The sequence below is a fragment of the Dendrobates tinctorius genome, unplaced genomic scaffold (genome assembly GCF_039654945.1).
Source record: "Dendrobates tinctorius isolate UK_male_01 unplaced genomic scaffold, ASM3965494v1 ptg000264l, whole genome shotgun sequence".
Lineage (NCBI taxonomy): Eukaryota > Metazoa > Chordata > Amphibia > Anura > Dendrobatidae > Dendrobates > Dendrobates tinctorius.
The window spans coordinates 619,655-640,317 of record NW_027361931.1 but is presented as its reverse complement, the minus strand read 5'-3'; the positions used below and the strand labels follow the sequence as shown (position 1 = coordinate 640,317).

Here is a 20,663-nt window from a genome sequence, read left to right as displayed (position 1 = left end):
TCTCTCTCTCTCTCTCTCTCTCTCTCTCTCTCTCTCTCTCTCTCTCTCTCTCTCTCTCTCTCCCCAGAGGTTCCTTTACATTTTCAGGATCCGTCTAAAAACGGATCCTGTGGCATCCATTCACATCAGTTGAGAACGGATCCGCTTGTCTGACTTTTTGGCGGATTTGAACTGATGCAAAAAACTGAAGTGTGAAAGAGGCCTTAGAGAACCTTACTTAATAATCAAAATCGTTGTGTAGTTCTTCATCTTGATCCATCCTTTCTGCCCAAGGTGGTGTCCGATTTCCTCCGTTCACAAGACATCATTCTCGCCTCCTTTTACCAGAATCCACAAATGCAAGGGAGGAGGAATTCCATAAGTTCGACGTACGATTTTGCACTACTTACAGGAAACCAAATCATTGAGGGTTGACCAGAATTTTTGTTCATCCATTGAGTCGAAATAAAGGAAAGAAGGTGGCGAAGAGTACCATCATGAATTGGATCAAGAGGGCCATCTGAAGCATAAGGGAACTGGAGGTAAAGTAATCAAATTTGCAGATGATTCACAGCTAGGAGGGATATCTAACTCTAGAGAAGACAGAGAGAGGATTCACAAGGCTCTAGATAAGCTTGAACAATGGGCAGAGACTAATAGAATGGTATGTAACAGGGAGATATGCAAGCTTCTACAAGAAAAATGAAAATTACAGAAAGGGAGGAATAGAACTAAGCAACAGCACGTGTGAAAAAGACTTGGGTATACTAATAGATCACAGACAAAAAGGCAAACATGGTTCTAGGATGTATAAAGAGAAGCATAGAGTCTAGATTATGTGAAGTTATTATTGCCCTCTACTCCTCCTTGGTCAGGCCTCATCTGGAATACTGTGTCCAGTTCTGGGCACCACATTTAAAAAAGACATTGAAAAACTGGAGCAAGTTCAGAGAAGCGCTACCAGGATGGTGAGTGGACTGTAAAGTATGTCCTACGAGGAACGGTTAAAGGATTTGGGAATGTTTAGCTTGCAAAAGAGAAGACTGAGAGGAAACTTAATAGCTGTCTACAAATATCTGAAGGGCTGTCACAGTGTAGAGGGATCATCATTATTCTCATTTGCACATGGAAACTCGAGGAGCAATGGAATGAAACTGAAAGGGAGAAGATACAGATTACATATTAGAAAAATCTTTTTGACGGTGATCAATGAGTGGAACAGGCGTCCACGAGAGGTGGTGAGTTCTCCTTCAATGGAGGTCTTGAAACAGAGGTTGGACAGACATCTGTCTGAGATGGTTTGGTGAATCCTGACCTGCATTGAGCAGCGAGTTGGACACAATGACCATTGAGGTTCCTTGCAACTTTAACATTCTAAGAAAAAGTAATGTATGTAGGAGAGTTTGTTACACGCTGACTGTGCGTTCCAAAGGGCACAACTAAAAGAGGCAGAAGGCATGCAAGGAATATTAGATTAGCAGGGTTTCTGACTGTCGCAGGCAAGAAGTTAGTCTTATTACAAGAAGGGCCTGGATTAGGCGAGATATGTCCTGAGACTAGGAGAAGGAAAATGGAGAGTGAGCAGATGGTTGAGTAATTTGTGAAAGCGTGTCTTATGTGGGCATTGATGGCTCTGAGTGAGTGGTTTTAACATTGTGGCGAGAACATGAGAGACGTACATAGGAGAAGAGAGGAGAAAGGGCTGATACGGATGGATTGTGTAGAGTGTGTGAAAGGACGGTAGATGTGAATGATTGCAGCAGCCAGAACATAAATGGCACAAATACATATGGTGAATGCTCTGCAAATCCGATAACGTAGCAGGAAGTTTATGTGAATGTCTTGCTGGTCTCCGGCCAGGTGTAACTACCCAGCACTTTGGGCAGATTTTGCCCAAGTGCGATATTTTTCAAAGTGTCTTCCCCTTGGCTATGTCTAAATATATAGGGAAGTATGTACTTAGATCTAACACAAATGTATCTAGTTAGCAATTGGTCAACTAACTCAAGACAGCAGGAGACAAACTACAGAGACCACAGACTTGTTAGAGTGGTGACCTTCCAACAGCGAGAATTAGACGGGTAGTGTTGGCGAGCACTCGTGCTGGTGAAGTTGGATGGCAATCCCTGTGGTAGAGTAATGTTCAATCACCGCACACTCTTGACAGATGCTTGTGAGGACTTAATTGTATAGCTATATTGCAGCCTACAATCCAAGGCGCAGGTGCGCCGTACCTACCCTGGAGCCAGGTGTCCTTTGCAAGCAGAATATCTTTTATACCGTTCAGGGAACCTTGCCAACAGCGACTATATGACTAAGACCCTATGAGGGTCGAAACCTTATGTTCTTGGTGCCTCATCATTTTCTCTCCCTGCACCAATTCCTTATTCATCAATTGTGTTATTGCTGCATCTATCAAGTGTGTGCAGCGATTGAACATTACCGCATCAAGGATTAAACATGGTAGATGAATAGCAGAGCCTTACAGACATGAGTGGGATGGAGGGTTTCCAAGGGTTAACACACAGTAGATTAGATTAATATACTGTATATACCTATGAAGTTTGTTGGAGGAGGGTGTCCCGGCTGATGCTGCGGGGGTCTTTTCTGTCTTCCCTCTCTGGAGTCTGTTGTAGAGGGTCTTCTGTCCGATCATGGTGGTGATCTCGTGGTTGTTGGTCCTCACACCTGTAATAACAGATTGTATCTCCTCCTCCCCAGAATTGTGGACCCCACAGTTTCCCCTTTCCCAGTGATGGACCCTGGTGTTGGAAGATTTCTGGTGTTGTCTTGCTGGATATTAACCCACCTCCTTAGTTCTTCTGTTCCTTCTGCAGGATTTTCTGAATCTTGGGTCTGATCCTGAGCTGGTCACCTCCCGGCCCCTGTAACGTTGTGCTTCTCTCCCTGCAGGCTCTGGTGCAGTGACACCTCTGCCTCCCTTGTGCCTCGGCATGCATTGGGGGCATGCCTCACTGGACGGTGCACTTAGAGGGGGGTCCACGACGGGTGAATCATGCAGCAGTGGCAGTGGGACATCGAATCTTCTCCTTTGGTGGTTACTGCTCTGGAGAGGACTACGAAACTCTCCGGCAGATCGATGTGCATGTCTTCAATGCTGGTAAGAGGGGGTGTACGCAGCTCGGGAGGTGGAGGTTACAGGTGCTGTGGGTGTGTCATTGAGTAGGCTCCTCTGGGGGCACCCGACGGTAGTGGGTAAGGGAGGCTCCTCTGGGGGCACCCGACGGGAGTGGGTGGGGGAGGCTCCTCTGGGGGCACCCCATGTGGGGCGGTCCGCCTTCCAATGCTCTAGAGGCAACAGACAGACATCTGGTCTCTTCTTGCAGTGTCTCTCCGCTGGTGGAAGCTCCCGCTGGCCCGATGTTTCCCGTCCAAGGTTCCTTACATGAGATATGGACACACGGCTGTTCTCGTCGATGATCTAATCTACATCTGGGGTGGCCGTAACGACACTGAGGGGGCCTGTAATGTCCTCTACACCTTCCACACAGGTGACTTACCCTCCTCCCAGAACATCCCTGACCCCCACTGCCTATTCCTGACCCTCAGTCTTGTTACAGGCTCAGAGCAGTGGACGACACCCTCTGTGAGTGGTCACATCCCCGGGGCCCGTGACGGTCACTCCGCCTGTGTGCTGGACAGGACCATGTATATCTTTGGGGGATTTGAGCAGCTGGTGAGACATCTTTTGTATATTGAGGGGGTTCTAGCTTCTAGAGACGGACTCGTTGGGTTGCCCATCCCTTGTCTCGCCCACATTATTGATTGTCACTGTGGTCAGGCAGCAGCTCTGAGAATTACATGTCCTATGATGCATTACACTGACATAACACAGCCAGTTTTGGGCTGTCTCCAGGTGATAGGCACCTTCTCATTACAGGAAAGCTATAATTCTAGAAGTTTACATCCATGAATGGAGGCAAGTGTGGTGTAGCCATGAGACTCAGGGACCGCCGCTTGTCTCCTGCGCAAGACATGTTGGTCAGGACTGATCTCTGAAGTCTTCCGATTTTCTTCACAGGCTGACTGCTTCTCTGATGAGATTCACAAACTGGACACCAAATCCATGATCTGGTCTCTGGTGAGAGCCAAGGTGAGAACCTGACACCTGTGTCCTCCCTGCCACTGTTGACTGTTCCCAAGCAGGCGTTAGGGTGGAGGGGGAGGAGGGACTTGGGCGGCTGGGCCTGGAGGAGGGGGAGGAAGCGGCAGCACAAGGCTGGCGGGAGAGACGGCGTTGGCACTAGGATGGCAGGTCCTCGGGGAGGTGGCGGCGCTATAGTGATGGGGCCCGGAGGAAGGGGAGGCGGTGGCACATGAATGGCGGGGCCCGGAGAAGGCGAAGGCAGCATCATAAGAACGGCGGGACCCGGAGAAGGGGGAGGCGGCGTCAATAGGATAGCAGGGCCCAGGAAAGGCTTTGGCGTCACTAGGACCTTTGGGCTTGGAGGAGGGGGAGGCGGTGACACAAGCTGGGCAGGGCCCGGTGGAGGTAGCTGTGGCACTAGGACGGGGTGCCTGGAGGAGGGGGAGGCTGTGGCACAACACGGCAGGACCTGGAGTAGGGGGAGGTGGCAGCGACACTAGGACGGTGGGGCCCGGAGGAGGAGGCACTAGGATGGGAGGGGCCTGGAGGAGGGGGAGGTGGTGGCACTAGGACAGCGGTGCCTAGAGAGGGGGGAGGTGGTGTGACTAGAACTGCCCCCTTCTAGTGCCTATGTATGTGGCGACGAGGCCGACCACAGTCCGATGTGCTTGGTTGTCAAGGCTCCTTCATGCTTTTTGTTGTACAAATCTGTAGTGATGCCTTCATCTTATTCGCCCGCAGGGTGTGCCAGCTCGCTGGAGAGATTTCCACTCCGCCACAGTCATCGGGAGTAAAATGTTTGTGTTTGGTGGCCGCGCAGATCGGTCCGGTCAGCACCACTCAAACAATGAAATCTATTGTAACCGAATACGAGCATTTGACTTACTAACAGAGACCTGGCTGGATGCCCCACAATGCTCGCCCCCACCTGAGGGGAGGCGCAGCCACTCTGCATGTGAGATTTTGGTATATGGAGGGGGGTCAGTGAGGGTGTGGTGTATGGTGGTCTGGGGGGTATGTTATGATTATGGTGGACTGGGTGTACGGTGTATTTTATGGACTGGGAGTTGAGAGGGTACATGTATATAGTGGGGGCTCGCGAGGGTACGGTGTATATGGAGGGGGAAGCGAGGGCGCAGTGTATAGTGGAGGGGGGCATGTGAGGGCGCGGTGCATAGTGGAGGGGAGGCATGTAATGTTTGGTGGGGGTTGTGAAGCTATGGAGGGCTGGGGCTATGGTGTATATTATGGGCTGGGAGGTATGAGAGGGTACTGTGTACACTGTTCCAAATTATTATGCAAATTATATTTTTCTCTGATTTTCCTAAATAGTCAGTGCAAATGACAGTCAGTCTAATAAAAGTCATTACCCGTTAGAGTATACATCAAATTTTGTTGAAGAAACCTCCCAATGATAACAGTATAATCTCCAAAATGAATAAAAGCTCAAATTGCACTGTTCCAAATTATTAGGCACAGTAGAATTTCTAAACATTTGATCTGTTTTAAAGAACTGAAAATGTTCATTTGTGGAATTTGCAGCATTAGGAGGTCACATTCACTGAACAAAAAGGATATTTAACTCCAAAACATCCTAACAGGCCAAGTTACATGGTAACATAGGAACCCTTCTGTGATGTCACCTTCACAATTCTTGCATCCATTGAACTTGTGAGTTTTTGGAGAGTTTCTGCTTGGATTTCTTTGCATGAAGTCAGAATAGCCCCCAGAGCTGCTGTTTTGATGTGACCGGCCTCCCACCCTCATAGATCTTTTGCTTGATGGTACTCCAAAGGCTCTCTATAGGGTTGAGGTCAGGGGAAGATGGTGGCCACACCATGAGTTTATCTCCTTTTATGCCCATAGCAGCCAATGATCAGAGGTATTCTTTGCAGCATGAGATGGGGCATTGTCATGCATGAAGATGATTTTGCTCCTGAAGGCACGTTTCTGCTTTTTATACCATGGAAGACAGCTGTCAGTCAGAAACTCTATATACTTTGCAGAGGTCATTTTCACACCTTCAGGAACCTTAAAGAGCCCTACCAGCTGTTTCCCCATGATTCCGGCCCAAAACATGACTCCACCTCCTTGCTGACGTCGCAGCCTTGTTGGGACATAGTGGCCATCCACCAACCATCCACTACTCCATCCATCTGGACCATCCAGGGTTGCTCGACACTCATCAGTAAACAAGACTGTATGAAAATCAGTCTTCATGTATGTCTGGGCCACTGCAACCATTTCTGCTTGTGAACACTGTTTAGGGGTGGCCGAATAGTAGGTTTATGCACCACAGCAAGCCTTTGAAGGATCCTACACCTTGAGGTTCAAGGGACTCCAGAGGCACCAGCAGCTTTAAATATCTGTTTGCTGGTTTGTAATGGCTTTTTAGCAGCCGCTCTCTTAATCCGATGAACTTGCCTGGCAGAAACCTTCCTCATTCTGCCTTTATCAGCACAAACATGCCTGTGCTCAGAATCAACCACAAATCTCTTAACAGTACAATGATCACGTTTAAATTTTTGGGAAATATCTAATGTTTTCATCTCTTGACCAAGGCATTGCACTATTTGATGCTTTTCAGCAGCAGAGAGATCCTTTTTCTTTCCTAAATTCCTTGAAACCTGTGCCCTGCTTAATAATGTGGAACATCATTCTTAAGTAGTTTTCCTTTAATTGGGCTCACCTGGTAAACTAATTATCACAGGAATTTGAGATTGATTTCAGTGATCCAAAGAGCCCTGATACACAATACCATCTATGAGCTTATTTGAAAAACAAAAAATTACATCTTTATGACACTTCAATCCAATTTGCATAATAATTTGGAACACAGTGTATATGGTGGACTGCGGGAGGTATGTGAGAGTACGGGCGGCCGCTTATTGCTGGGGTCAACTGACATGCATATAACCTGTATTGCTGCCTCCGTATTCTGTTGTCACATCTAAAGCTGCCGTCACCTCCTGATTGAGCAACTGCTGCAGATTGTAAGCTGTGGATAGGCTACAATCGGCCAAGAACGCACTGTGCAGGACATGTGGAGCGCGACTCTGGGGTTTGCTGGGGTGTCACTGGAGTGTGTCTCTGGGGGTTGCTGGGGTGTCAGTGGAGCGTGTCTCTGTGGGATGCTGGAGTGTCAGTGGAGCGTGACTCTGGGGGTTGCTGGGGTCTCGGTGGAGCGCGACTCTGGGGGTTGCTGGGGAGTCAGTGGAGCGCAGCTCTGTGGGTTGCTGAGGTCTCGGTGAGGTGCAGCTCTGGGGGTCGCTGGGGTATCAGTGGTTGCAGCCAGTAACGCGGCTATCTTGCAGTCACGTACCGGGGGGAGCTGTATGTGTTTGGTGGCTACAACGCACGGCTGAACCGTCACTTTCAGGACCTGTGGAGGTACACGCCAGGTAGGTGCTGAGTGCTGACTGTCCTGCTGTCGGGATCCTGTGTCTCCATCGTAATGGTCTCTCTCTTCTTAGAGGCCGGCCGTTGGCAGCGTGTGGAGGTGCAAGGAAAAGGCCCCTGCGCTCGGCGGCGGCAGTGCTGCTGCATCGTGGGAGACAAAATTCTGCTGTTTGGAGGCACCAGGTAAAGGAGACTGAAGTTGAGGAGTCTCTTAGGTGCTAAGATATTCGTACACAAGGAGGGGATTGTCAGAGGGGCTTTGGGGGGCATCAGTGGTGAGAATTAGGGGGACTCGAGGGGACGTAATGAACATTTTATTATATTCCTACTGCAGTCCGAGAGAGAGACCAGGATGGATGAACCCAGAACTTTATCACTTGTTTAAAAGGAAAAAAGAAATGTATATCAAATGGAAAGAGGGGATACAACAGGAGTATAACTGGGAAGAAAAAAGCGCAGTAGGGTCTTATCCAATGACAATAGGGATGATGGAGAGACCCTGACCTTGCTTAATGGCAACACATGGACGGCATGTAACAGCTGTTACACAGATACCGGACGAGAGGACGACCACAGGTAGAAGGAAAAGGACGGGAGGCATCACTCATGCGCTGCTGAGATAGAATCCTTAAAATCATTTATTAGAACAGGTTTACAAGTCAACGCGTTTCAAGGTCACGCCGGACCCCTTCATCAGGACAAACCTGGGAGACTGTATGGAATAGCCATCTCTCATACCGTGCTTCTTGAAAAGACCGCCAAACTGGGCACAGATGTCGGCCCCGTTACCAATTACAAAGACGAATTGCAAACAACACATCGGCGTATATTTGACATGTCCTTACAGAGATTAGATGATAAAAAGTACATTAATAATCAAAAAAATGGCAATTCATAAAGATCAAAAAAGAACGTATACAAGATTCAAAGTAATCAATGAACAATACATTGTAGTCACTGACAGGGGGCCATGCTGCAAGCCGCCGACGGGCAACCATGCTGCGAGCCGCCGACTGGCGACCATGCAGCGTGCCGCCGACGGGCGACCATGCTGCGAGCCGCCGACGGGCGACCATGCAGCGTGCCGCCGACGGGCGACCATGCAGCGTGCCGCCGACGGGCGACCATGCTGCAAGCCACTGACAATGATCAGTAGATGAACGGGAATACAACTGAATGTCCTAATGAACCTTATCCAATAAAAATCAGTTACATTTCTGGGACTCCTAACAATTATCAATCATATATGCTGGCTGGGAGTATTAAAATAATAACCGATATATAAAACAGTAATTATGAAAAAGTATAGAAAGTTGACTTAGAAATTGTGGTTGCATGGATATGAGAAATTGATGGCTGAGGAAGATGCGGGAGGTAAAATATGAATATATGAAAACCAGGACCAGTTTATCATTTAGGTCCAGAAAGCTCGGAAGTCAAATGGTAATAAATAAGTACAATGCCTAAGCGTATCAGCAGCAGAATAAAAGACAATAGTCACCCGACTGTCACAAATAGTATCGAATAAACCTGAATATAACGTTCGCTCTAAACGTCTTATTTATAGAAGATTAGTGAGAATCCGCCATAAACCAGACCTAGAAGGATCAGGCCCTGATGTTAGTCCAACTCCGGAAGAGCATGGAGCCCCCGCGTCAAGTATCCAAGTCAAAGACTGAATAGTTGGTGAGACTTCTTGCTCATTAAAGTGCTGGATTGGGTTAAATATGCGATCATCCAAATTGCAGTAGCGTATGAACACTAATGAGTCACATAGGATGGTTCACCAGAGAACAAGACCTCTCAAGGTGATGTAGAAAGAAGTTCTTTCCGTGGAATAGATCAGTGCTTGCGTTGCTGTGGTTCACAGTGTTCTTCAGTGAGACTCCTGTCCCACACACAAGGCCGATGGTTAGGAGCGCTGTCCCGGCCGGTGACAGCTGCTTCTGTAGAAAGCCTTCTGGCTGTCCGCAAGAGGTGATCCGCGGTATGCCCATCCCGATGAACGCACACGCTCCTGTCTCCCGGTGCAGAACCTGCGTGACGTCAGACAACACGTGACACCGCCAGGCTGTCGTAGCTACGGCGTGCAGTAAGGACCATAAACCTTCCGACACTTTTCAGAAAACGTCTGTTTCCTTCCTCAGGGATCGGGTATTAGGGATAGGGTCATACTGAATGAACTGATTGTATTAATAAATTGGCAAAATAGTCAATAGAAGCCAAATGGTTGCGTTTCGCTGTTGAGTCCTTTTGGACACCTTAATTCAAGTTGCATCAGCTGGATCCCATTCTGTCTCTTCGTGTTGATCCGTCTGTCTGCACTTTACATCTACCAGCTGGATTGAGCATTTCTGTAATATATATATATATATATATATATATATATATTTATTAATCTTACAGGATGGCTTTAGACTATTTCAGGGTTTTCTATGGGTTTAACTATTTTCACACAGGCACGTGTCGATTTATCCCCTTTTTTTCCTTTTATAGTTCATTTCTACATAGAGTTGACTGTTGTACTAATCTTGGGCTGTATGGCTATACCCTGTGCTTGCAGCTTTTCTGTTTTGTATCTCCACCATTTTTAAATGTATTGTCTTTGAGATTTAATAAAGTGTATTATGTTGTGAGTTCATTTTCCCCTTCGTCACTGAGATCTGGTGAACTCCCTATTCTGGTAAAGGAAGGTAATGAGCCTGATTATCAGGCACCTGAGCCTAATGATGATGACTGGCTGAGTGGAGTCACAGACTGGATATAAGGCTGCCGACGCCCTTCTGCCCTGCGGGTGATTTCTCTGTGGACTTCTAGGAGACCAGTCTGATTCCTGCTCCTCTAAAGCTAAGTTTTCTGCTTTGCCTGTTAGCATGTGTGTTTTGTTTTTGTTTGCCTTGCTTTTCTGGATTCTGCCATTCCCTGCTGGGGTGAGCTGAATTTCCTTTTGCCGGTTGCTCTGTCTTCAGAATTTCCTGACTACTGACATAGCCTTTTTGAAGCCTAGCGTCTTCAGGGCCTTTTTACTGTCAGTCTGTTGGCTCTTATTTTCATAGGGTTTTTCACGGATTGCAGACAGCAGCCTTCCTGTCCTTTCCTATCTAGTTAGCTTGGGCCCCGTCTTTGCTCAGTCTAGCTTTCTGTCTGTGTTAGTGTTCTTTCTTCTTGCTTCACAGTCATTATATGTTGGGGGCTGCCTATTGCTTTGGGGTCTGCTCTGGGGCAGTTTAGATTTCCCCTTTCTGTCTTTAGGCTATTTAGTCCTCCGGCTGTGATCGAGGGGTCTAGGGCATCGTAGGAGCCCCCCCCACGGCTACTGCTAGTTGTGTTGATAGGTTCAGGGGTCTGCAATCCGATAGCTGCCAACTTCTCTGGTTTTCTGGACTTAGCTAGCATTTCTGTTTTTGCCTCCTACGGTGACTCATTCATAGCAGTATTCTGTTTTTTTGTGTAATTATCTGCCATATGCTTCCTTTGTTGTGTGGATTTTATTCGCTCTTTGACTTGGATACTTGACGCGGGGGCGGCATGCTCTTCCTCTGAGTTGGACTAAGATCAGGCACTGATCCTTCTAGGTCTGGTTTATGGCTGATTTTCACTAATCATGCTATTAGCACTCATTCCATTATATAAATAAGTTTTGAGGTGAAATTATATTCATATTTATGTGAAATCAAATAGTTATTTATATTTTATGAAAAATTCTGAAAAGATTACTAAAAAGTTAATTATATGTGTATGGATATATAAGAAATCCAAAATCCATCCCTGTGGGAAATGTTATGCAGGCGACCTAGTAAGCACGAGCAGAGTGAATGAAAGTCTTCAGGTCTGTTAGTGGCTGAAGATAGAGCGTAAGAAGTGGTCAAGAGACAATTGAGGACACATGGGACTCCTCCGTGTTGGAGCTCTTCCTTAATGAACTCCACTCAATGATTGTCCACCTTGGAAGTAAAAGAATCAATAGATTTCCTGGATCTGCCCATCTTCATTTTGGACAATCAGATATGCACAAACATTTTTTTTTTAACAGTTGACACAAACCACTCCATCCATTTAGAGTGAACATTATTCCAAATGGCTGTCTAATATTCCTTATAACCAATTCAGAAGGATTAGGAAGAATTGCACACTAGACTCTGATTTCTTATATCAAGCCGATATACCGTAATTAAAAAAAGATTTGTTGAACAAGAATATCCCCACAAGCTAATTAGACGACTGTGCCAGGAATACCAGACAGGAGTGCTTGTTAAAAAACACCCGAAAATAATAAACATGATTTTAATTTCATATCCACTTTTAGTAATCAACATAAAAATATACATAAAATGATCCAAGACCACTGGTACATCCTGTTTGGACCAAGTTATGATCTGATGACCCCTGCCTCACTTTTAGAAGATCTCGTGCACTGAAGAATGCACTTGTGCCTAGTAGAATTGGAGAAGGCCGTGGTGCCGTTGGGCCATACTCAGCAGAAGTAGAGAATTGGAGAAGGCCAAGGTGCCGTTGGGCCATACTCGGCAGAATTGAAGAAGGCCGTGGTGCCGTTGGTCCATACTCTGCAGAATTAGACCATTAGAATGGGAGAAGGCCGTGGTGCAATTGGGCCATACTCAGCCAGCAGAATTAGAATTTGAGAAGGCCGTGGTGCTGTTGGGCCATACTCGGCAGAATTGGAGAAGGCCATGGTGCCATTGGGCCATACTCGGCAGAACTAGAGAATTGAAGAAGGCCATGGTGCCGTTGGGCCATACTCAGCAGATTTAGGGAAGGCCATGGTGCCGTTGGGCCATACTCGGCAGAATTAGAGAAGGCCGTGGTTCCATTGGGCCATACTCGGCAGAATTAGAGAAGGCTGTGGTGCCATTGGGCCATACTCGGCAGAATTAGAGAAGGCCGTGGTGCCATTGGGCCATACTCAACAGAATTACACAAGGCCGTGGTGCCATTGGGCCATACTCGGCAGAATTAGAGAAGGCTGTGGTGCCGTTGGGCCATACTCAGCAGAATTAGACCATTATAATTAGAGAAGGCTGTGGTGCCGCTGGGCCATATTCAGCCAGCAGACTTAGAGAAGGCCATGGTGCCGTTGGGCAATACTCGGCAGAATTAGGCCATTAGAATTAGAGAAGGCTGTGGTGCCGTTGGACCATACTCTGCAGAATTAGGCCATTAGAATTAGAGAAGGCCATGGTGCCGTTGGGCCATACTCGGCAGAATTAGGCCATTAGAATTAGAGAAGGCTGTGGTGCCGTTGGGCCATACTCAGCAGAATTAGACCAATAGAATTAGAGAAGGTTGTGGTGCCGTTGGGCCATATTCAGCCAGCAGACTTGGAGAAGGCCATGGTGCCGTTGGTCCATACTCGGCAGAATTAGAGAAGACTGTGGTGCCGTTGGGCCATACTCGGCAGAATTAGAGAAGGCCGTGGTGCCGTTGGGTCATACTCGGCAGAATTAGAGAAGGCTGTGGTGCCGTTGGGCCATACTCGGCAGAAATAGACCATTAGAATTAGAGAAGGCTGTGGTGCCGTTGGGCCATACTCAGCCAGCAGACTTGGAGAAGGATGTGGTGGCGTTGGGCCATACTCAGCAGTTACTTGGTGTAAGTGTCTCTAAAAATAGTTTGTGTTGCTTTGCCATATGTGATGGCTTAGCACATTTTTTTACATCAACAGTCTGGGGAGACTTTTTATATTAAGTCACATGACATGTGGATCCAGTGTTCTGATATCATATGTCCTTGTCATAAGCTATATGTAGGAAGAACCTCCCAACCGCTACACAAGAGGTTAAATTCACACCGCTCAAATATCCAGAAGGGACTCCTCAAACGTGGGCTTTCACCACATTGCACTCTTGTCCATAATCAAGAATATAAAGAACCAAGAAGTTTTCCCATAGAAGAGATTCCTGCACGTACCCATAATCGCGCCACGTGTACCCATAATCGCGCCACGTGTACCCATAATCGCGCCGCACAGCTGAATCGTCATTTTTTGGATCTATAAATTGGCCACTCGCCCCTAATGGGTTAAATGAAATTACAGACGCCTTCCTATAGATGACTTCCTCAGATTATTTGCTAATGGAGCATATAAAGTGTTATGTTATTCTTCTTTGTATCATTCTCAGTCGGACTTGCTTCCCTTCTCTTGGTACGGGCATGTTTTCCTACTTCTAGCATTTTCTTGCTGTGTCTGCTCCGTGGGGTCAGTCCTCTCTGCTGTCTCTTTCCTTAGTATGCGGACATGCCGGCCATGCAGTCTGCGATCGCCGTCAGTAATGGCTGTGGCCTCCTTTGGTCCTCCTGAGGAGTCCCGTGTGTCCTCACTTGTCTCTCTACCACTAGTACGCGCATGTTTTCCTACTTCTAGCGTTTTCTTGCTGTGTCTTCTCCGTGGGGTCAGTCCTCTCTGCTGTCTCTTTCCTTAGTATGCGGACATGTCGGCCATGCAGTTTGCGATCCCCGTCAGTAATGGCTGTGGCCTCCTTTGCTCTTCCTGAGGAGTCTCGTGTGTCCTCACTTGTCTCTTCCACTTGTACGGGCATTTTTTCCTACTTCTAGCGTTTTCTTGCTGTGTCTTCTCTGTGGGGTCAGTCCTCTCTGCTGTCTCTTTCCTTAGTGTGCGGACATGCCGGCCATGCAGTCTGCGATCCCCGTCAGTAATCGCTGTGGCTTCCTTTGCTCTTCCTGAGGAGTCTCGTGTGTCCTCACTTGTTTCTCGACCACTTCTTACTCTTCAGCCACTAACAGACCTGAAGACTTCATTCACTCCGCTCGTGCTTACTAGTTCGCGTTCAAAGCATTTCCCACAGGGATGGATTTTGGACTACCTATATATCCATACATGTATAATTAACTTTATAGTAATCTTTTCAGAATTTTTCATAAAATATAAATATTTGACTTCCGAGCTTTCTGGACCTGAATGATAAACCGGTCCTGGTTTGCAAATATTCAGATTTTACCTCCTGCATCTTCCTCGGCCATCTATTTCTCATATATCCATGCAACCGGAATTTCTAAGTAAACTTTCTATACTTTTTTATAAATAATTACTATTTTATATATAGTTTATTTTATTATTTTAATACTCCCAGCCAGCATATATATGATTGATAGTTAAATTTGTGAGACTCCTAACAATTATCTATTATTTTTATTGAATAAGGTTCGTTGGCATATTCCAATGTATTACATTTTTACCTATTTAAAACTGCTAAACCGGATCCACATAACAGTTCATTTACTGATCATTGTCAGTGGCACGCAGCATGGTCGTCTGCTAGTCAGTGGCTCGCAGCATGGTCGTCTGCTAGTCAGTGGCTCGCAGCATGGTCGTCTGCTAGTCAGTGGCATGCAGCTTGGTCGCCCGTCAGTGGCTCGCAGCATGGTCATCTGCTAGTCAGGGGCTCGCAGCATGGTCGCCCGTCAGTGGCTCGCAGCATGGTCGCTCGTCAGTGGCTCGCAGCATGGTCGTCTGCTAGTGAGTGGCTCGCAGCGTGCTCGCCCGTCAGTGGCTCGCAGCGTGCTCGCCCGTCAGTGGCTCGCAGGGTGCTCGCCCGTCAGTGGCTCGCAGGGTGCTCGCCCGTCAGTGGCTCGCAGGGTGCTCGCCCGTCAGTGGCTCGTAGGGTGGTCGCCCGTCAGTGGCTCGCAGCGTGGTCGCCCGTCAGTGGCTCGCAGCGTGGTCGCCCGTCAGTGGCACGCAGCGTGGTCGTCTGCTAGTCAGTGAGTACAATGTATTTTTCATTCATTAGTTCGAATCTTGTATTAATGTTTTTTTTATCTTTATGAATTGCCATTTTTCTTGATTTATTAATGTACTTTTTATCATCTGATCTCTGTAAGGACATGTCAAATATACGCTGATGTGTTTGCAGTTCGTCTTTGTAATTGGTAACGGGGCCGACATCTGCCTTCATCCTCGTGACATATTTGAACTTTGACACGACATGTGCCCAGTCCTGTTATAATCGAATTGATGTAAGGATTCGATCTCAGCAGCGCATGAGTGATGCCTCCCGTCGTTTTCCTTCTAAATGGAAAGAGGGGGCATAGCTAAAGAAGAATATAATGCTGTCTGCAGGGAATGCAGGGCGAGAGTTACAAGAGCTAAAGCCAGTAATGAAGTGAGGCTGGCAAGGGAGACCAAACACATATCCCCAAAGATGCTATAGGATTTTTACAGGATGAAAAGGTTGAAGTGGTCAAAAATGATGTCGAGAAGTCGAACTTTTAAATTCCTATTTTGCTTGTGTTCGCTAAGAAAGCAAATGTAACATCAACTGATCTTTTCCGGGCCATCGAAGGATTAAAAGCACCCACACTATCCATAAAAAGAGATGGTGAGGGAACACTGAGCTAATTTACATGGGTTTACATCTACAGGTTCAGATGAATTGCATCCTAGGATAGTGAAAGAGTTAGCAGGGAAAATTGCAGAACCACCAGCCAGAATATTTGAAAAATTCTTGAAAACAGGAGAAGACCCAGAAGATTGGAGAAGGGAAAATATTGTCCCTATCTTCAAAAAAGGAAAGAAGATGAAGCCAGGAAACTACAGGCCAGTGAGCCTTACTTCTATACCAGAAATGATCTTTGAACAAATTATTAAACAGCATGTAGTTGGGTAAGAATACATTAATTAACCAGCGCCAGCATGGGTTTGTAGCATCTCATACTATCCTTATTGAAAAAATGACCAAGTATGGGATTGACAAGACTACGGTTAGGTGGATTCATAACTGGCTCAGTGATCGTACTCAAAGAGTGGTAATAAATGGCTGCACATACAATTGGAAAAGTGTTTCAAGTGGGGTGCCACAAGGCTCTGTCCTGGCCCCAGTGTTGTTCACCATTTTTATTAATGATCTAGATAAGTGAACTGGAGGTAAACTAATTAAATTTGCAGACGATGCAAAGCTAGGAGGGATAGCTAACACTAGAGAAGACAGGATTCAGAAGGATCTAGATAAGCTTGAACAATGGGCAGCGACTAATAGAATGGTATTTAACAGGGAGAAATACAAGATTCTACATCTGGGCAAGAAAAATGAAAATTACATCTGTAGAATGGGAGGAATAGAACTAAGCAACAGCACGTGTGAAAAAGACTTGGGTATACTAATAGATCACAGACTGCACAGGAGTCAACAGTGTGATGCAGCAGCAAAAAAGGCATATTTCTAGGATGTATTATGAGAACCATAGAGTCTAGCTCACGTGAAGTAATTATCCCCCTCTACTCCACCTTGGTTAGGCCTCAGTTGGAATACTGTCCAGTTCTGGGCACCACATTTTAACCCCTTCACCCTGAAGCCTGTTTTCAACTTCCTGACCAGGCCATTTTTTTTTTTTCAATTCTGACCACAGTCACTTTGCGGCTGTAACTCTGGAACGATTCAACGGATCCTGGTGATTCTGAGATTCTGATTTCTCGTGACATATTGTACTTTATGATACTGGTAAAATTTCTTTGATATGACTTTCATTTATTTGTGAAAAAAAAAACGGAAATTTGGTGAAAATTTTTAAAATTTAGCAATATTTGAACTTTGAATTTTTATGCGCTTAAATCAAAACGATATGTCACAAATTAGTTGATGAATAACCTTTCCCACACGTCTACTTTACATCAGCACAATTTTGGAACCAAAATTTTATTTTTGTGAGGAAGTTATAAGGGTTAAAAATTGACCAGCGATTTCTCATTTTTTCAGTAACATTTACAAAACCATTTTTTTAGGGACCAGTTCACATTTGAAGTCCGTTTGAGGGGTCTATATGGCAGAAAATACCCAAAAGTGACACCATTCTAAAAACTGCACCCCTCAAGGTGATTAAACCCACATTCAAGAAGTTTATTAACCCTTCAGGTGCTTCACAGGAGCAGAAGCAACGTAGAAGGAAAAAATGAACATTTAACTTTTTAGTCACAAAAATGATCTTTCAGCAACAATTTGTTTATTTTCACAAGGTTAAAAGGTGAAAATGGTTCCCTAAAGTTGTTGAGCAATTTCTCCTGAGTACACGGATACCCAATATGTTGGGGAAAACCACTGTTTGGGCACACGGCAGGGCTTGGAAAGGATGGAGCGCCTTTTAACTTTTTGAACGCAAAATTGACGAATCGAGAGCAGGCACCATGTCGCAATTGAAGAACCCCTGATGTGCCTAAACATTAGAAACCCCCCACAAGTGACCCCATTTTGGAAACTAGACCCTTTAAGGAACTAATGTAGCTATGTGGTGAGCACATTGAACCCCCAGGTGCTTTACAAAAGTTTATAATGTAGAGTTGTGAAAATAAAAAATCACATTTTTTCCACAAAAGTGATCTTTTAGCAACGATTTTTTTATTTTCACAAATGTAAAAGGAGAAAATGGTCCAATAATTTCTCCTGAGTACGCTGATACCCCATATGTGGGGGAAAACCACTGTTTGGGTGCACGGCAGGGCTCGGAAGGGAAGGAGTGACGTTTTGGATTGCAGACTTTGATGGAATAGTCTGGGGGCGTCATGTTGCGTTTACAGAGCCCTGATGTGCCTAAAGAGTGGCAATCCTCCACAAGTGACCCCATTTTGGAATCTACACCCCTGAAGGAACTTATCTAGAAGCATAGTTTTATAGTAATATAATGCTTTTGGTTTTACTGGTGTATGAATTTATAATGTGGTGTTATGTGTAAGATGTGCGGGGTACATCAGATTATAAAAGTGTGTTGTGTCAACAGGGTATAAACTAATTTTAGTAATTTTGTGGACATGTGGTACATTTTGGAACAATCCTTAATGCAAAGGCCAGGTTTCTCAGGGCAGGTTTATCAATGGTAAGTTGTGTCCTTTCAGATTGCCCTCTTGGAGCATACTGTGCATCGTTTTTGTTTTTGTTTTTTTTTATTCTGTCCTCACTGTTTGGGGAACGTGTCCTGGGAAATGTTGACCTGGACAATACGGACACTGTCAGATTCAGAAGTACTGGGGCCCTCACCTCCCTGAGTGTCAAACATTAGGGCCTTGATGACTTCCTCCTGAAACTGAAGGAAGGTCCCCGTATTGTCTGCAGATCGGAACAGCACAAAAAAATTGTACAGCGCCATCTGTACAGTCATGGCCAAAAGTTTAGAGAATGACACAAATATTAAGTCTACTGCTTCATTTTTTCTAATGGCAATTTGCATAGACTCCAGAATGTTATAAAGAGTGATCAGCTTAACAGTATTTACTTGCAAAGTCAATATTTGCCTAGAAAATGAACTTTATCCCCAAAACACATTTCAACATCAGTGCAGCCCTGCCTTAAACAGACCAGCTAACATCGTTTCAGTGATTGCTCCATTAACACAGGTGTGGGTGTTGATGAGGACAGGGCTGGAGATCAATCTGTCATGACTAAGTAAGAATGAAAACCACTGGACACTTTAAAAGGAGGCTGGTGCTTGGCATCATTGTTTCTCTTCTGTTAACCATGGTTATCTCTAAAGAAACATGTGCAGTCATCATTGCACTGCACAAAAATGGCTTAACAGGGAAGAGTATCGCAGCTAGAAAGATTGCACCTCAGTCAACAATCTATCGCATCATCAAGAACTTCAAGGAGAGAGGTTCCCTTGTTGCCAAAAAGGCTCCAGGGCGCCCAAGAAAGACCAGCAAGCGCCAGGACCGTCTCTTAAAAGTGTTTCAGCTGCGGGATCGGGCTACCAGCAGTGCAGAGCTTGCTCAGGAATGGCAGCAGGCAGGTGTGAGTGCATCTGCACGCACTGTGTGGCGGAGACTCTTGGAGCAAGGCCTGGTCTCAAGGAGGTCAGCAAAGAAGCCACTTCTCTCCAGAACAAACATCATGGACAGACTGATATTCTGCAAGAAGTACAGGGAGTGGACTGCTGAGGACTGGGGTAAAGTCATTTTCTATGATGAATCCCCTTTTCGATTATTTGGGACATCTGGAAAACGGCTTATTCGGAGAAGACCAGGTGAGCGCTACCACCAGTCTTGTCTCATGCCAACTGGCAAGCATCCTGAAACCATTCATGTGTGGGGTTGCTTCTCAGCCAAGGGAATGGGCTCTCTCTCAGTCTTGCCTAAAAACACAGCCATGAATAAAGAATGTGTCATGGTCCAGTCCGGAGTTTATCTTCTGCTGTCTTCACTCCGGACTGGTCATGTGGGGGTTAATCTCCTCAGCCTCGTTCTGGAGCTAGCTGGGCTATTTCAATCCCTCACAACCTGCTGACCAGTGTTAGTGATAGCTCAAGCTTGCAGTTTAGAGCCGCTGACCCTTGTACCCTGGTGATCCTCCTGCCTCTGACTGATATTCACGTGTATGACCCGGACTGATTTCTGACCCCGTCTCTTGGTATTCGTCTCTGCTGTTACGTTCCCTCTCTGGCATCTGACTCCCCGGCTTGGACCCCCGACCACGTATTTCGTCTCACGTTTTGGACCCCGTGCTCATGTTCTGGCTTTCTGACTCTCGGCTTTGGTATTTTGACTACGTGTATTGCTGCTCCTTCTGGTACGTCTGCTCCTGCTAGTTTCTGACTCGGTTCGTCTGACTATTCTCTCTCGTTACCTGTGGCACCTGTGCTGTTGCTCAGGGTTGCTGCTCTTTGTGTGTAACCTCTCTTCCCTCACCAGCTCCCCCTGGTGGAGGTTTCACTACATTATCACTAACCTCACATTTAAACGGGATTTTGCTTTTTTTTTTTCCTCTGGTCATGGATCTGCTGCATAACTTGGCAGATCAAGTGTCCAGTTTGACGCAGATGGCACAGGACTTTTCTGTGAATCATCAGTCCCTTGTCATGTCTCAGACCCTCTTACAGAAAGAACTGACTGAGACTATTAAGATCATGCAGGGAAACACCTCTCATATTGTTTGTCCGCCAGGTGACTCTGTAGATGTTATTTTGCACTCTCCTGAACCCTCAGTTAAACTTCCTGACACATTTTCTGGCGAAAAAGATAAATTTCATATATTCAAGGAGAGTTGTAAATTATGGTTTTCTCTTAGACCCCGATCGTCTGGGGATGAGACTCAGCGGGTGGGGATTGTTATCTCCTTACTTAGGGAGGGTCCCCAATCCTGGGCTTTTTCGTTGCCCCCTACTGCCCCTGAACGGATGTCGGTAGATAGGTTCTTTGAGGCCCTAGGACTTATCTATGACG

At 46.1% G+C, this 20,663-nt stretch overlaps 1 protein-coding gene across 2 annotated transcripts in view; it reads left to right on the top strand.

Moving 5' to 3' along the window:
- KLHDC3 (kelch domain containing 3) overlaps positions 1-20,663 on the top strand; it is a 74,436-nt gene that overhangs the window by 27,632 nt on the left and 26,141 nt on the right. For both annotated transcript variants that reach the window (XM_073558976.1, XM_073558977.1), the window contains exons 2-8: positions 2,893-3,100; positions 3,327-3,491; positions 3,561-3,676; positions 4,022-4,093; positions 4,829-5,042; positions 7,402-7,488; positions 7,561-7,669. In XM_073558976.1, coding sequence (XP_073415077.1) covers positions 2,947-3,100; positions 3,327-3,491; positions 3,561-3,676; positions 4,022-4,093; positions 4,829-5,042; positions 7,402-7,488; positions 7,561-7,669 — 917 coding nt within the window. In that variant the 5' untranslated portion in view covers positions 2,893-2,946. The remainder of the gene's footprint in view (positions 1-2,892; positions 3,101-3,326; positions 3,492-3,560; positions 3,677-4,021; positions 4,094-4,828; positions 5,043-7,401; positions 7,489-7,560; positions 7,670-20,663) is intronic.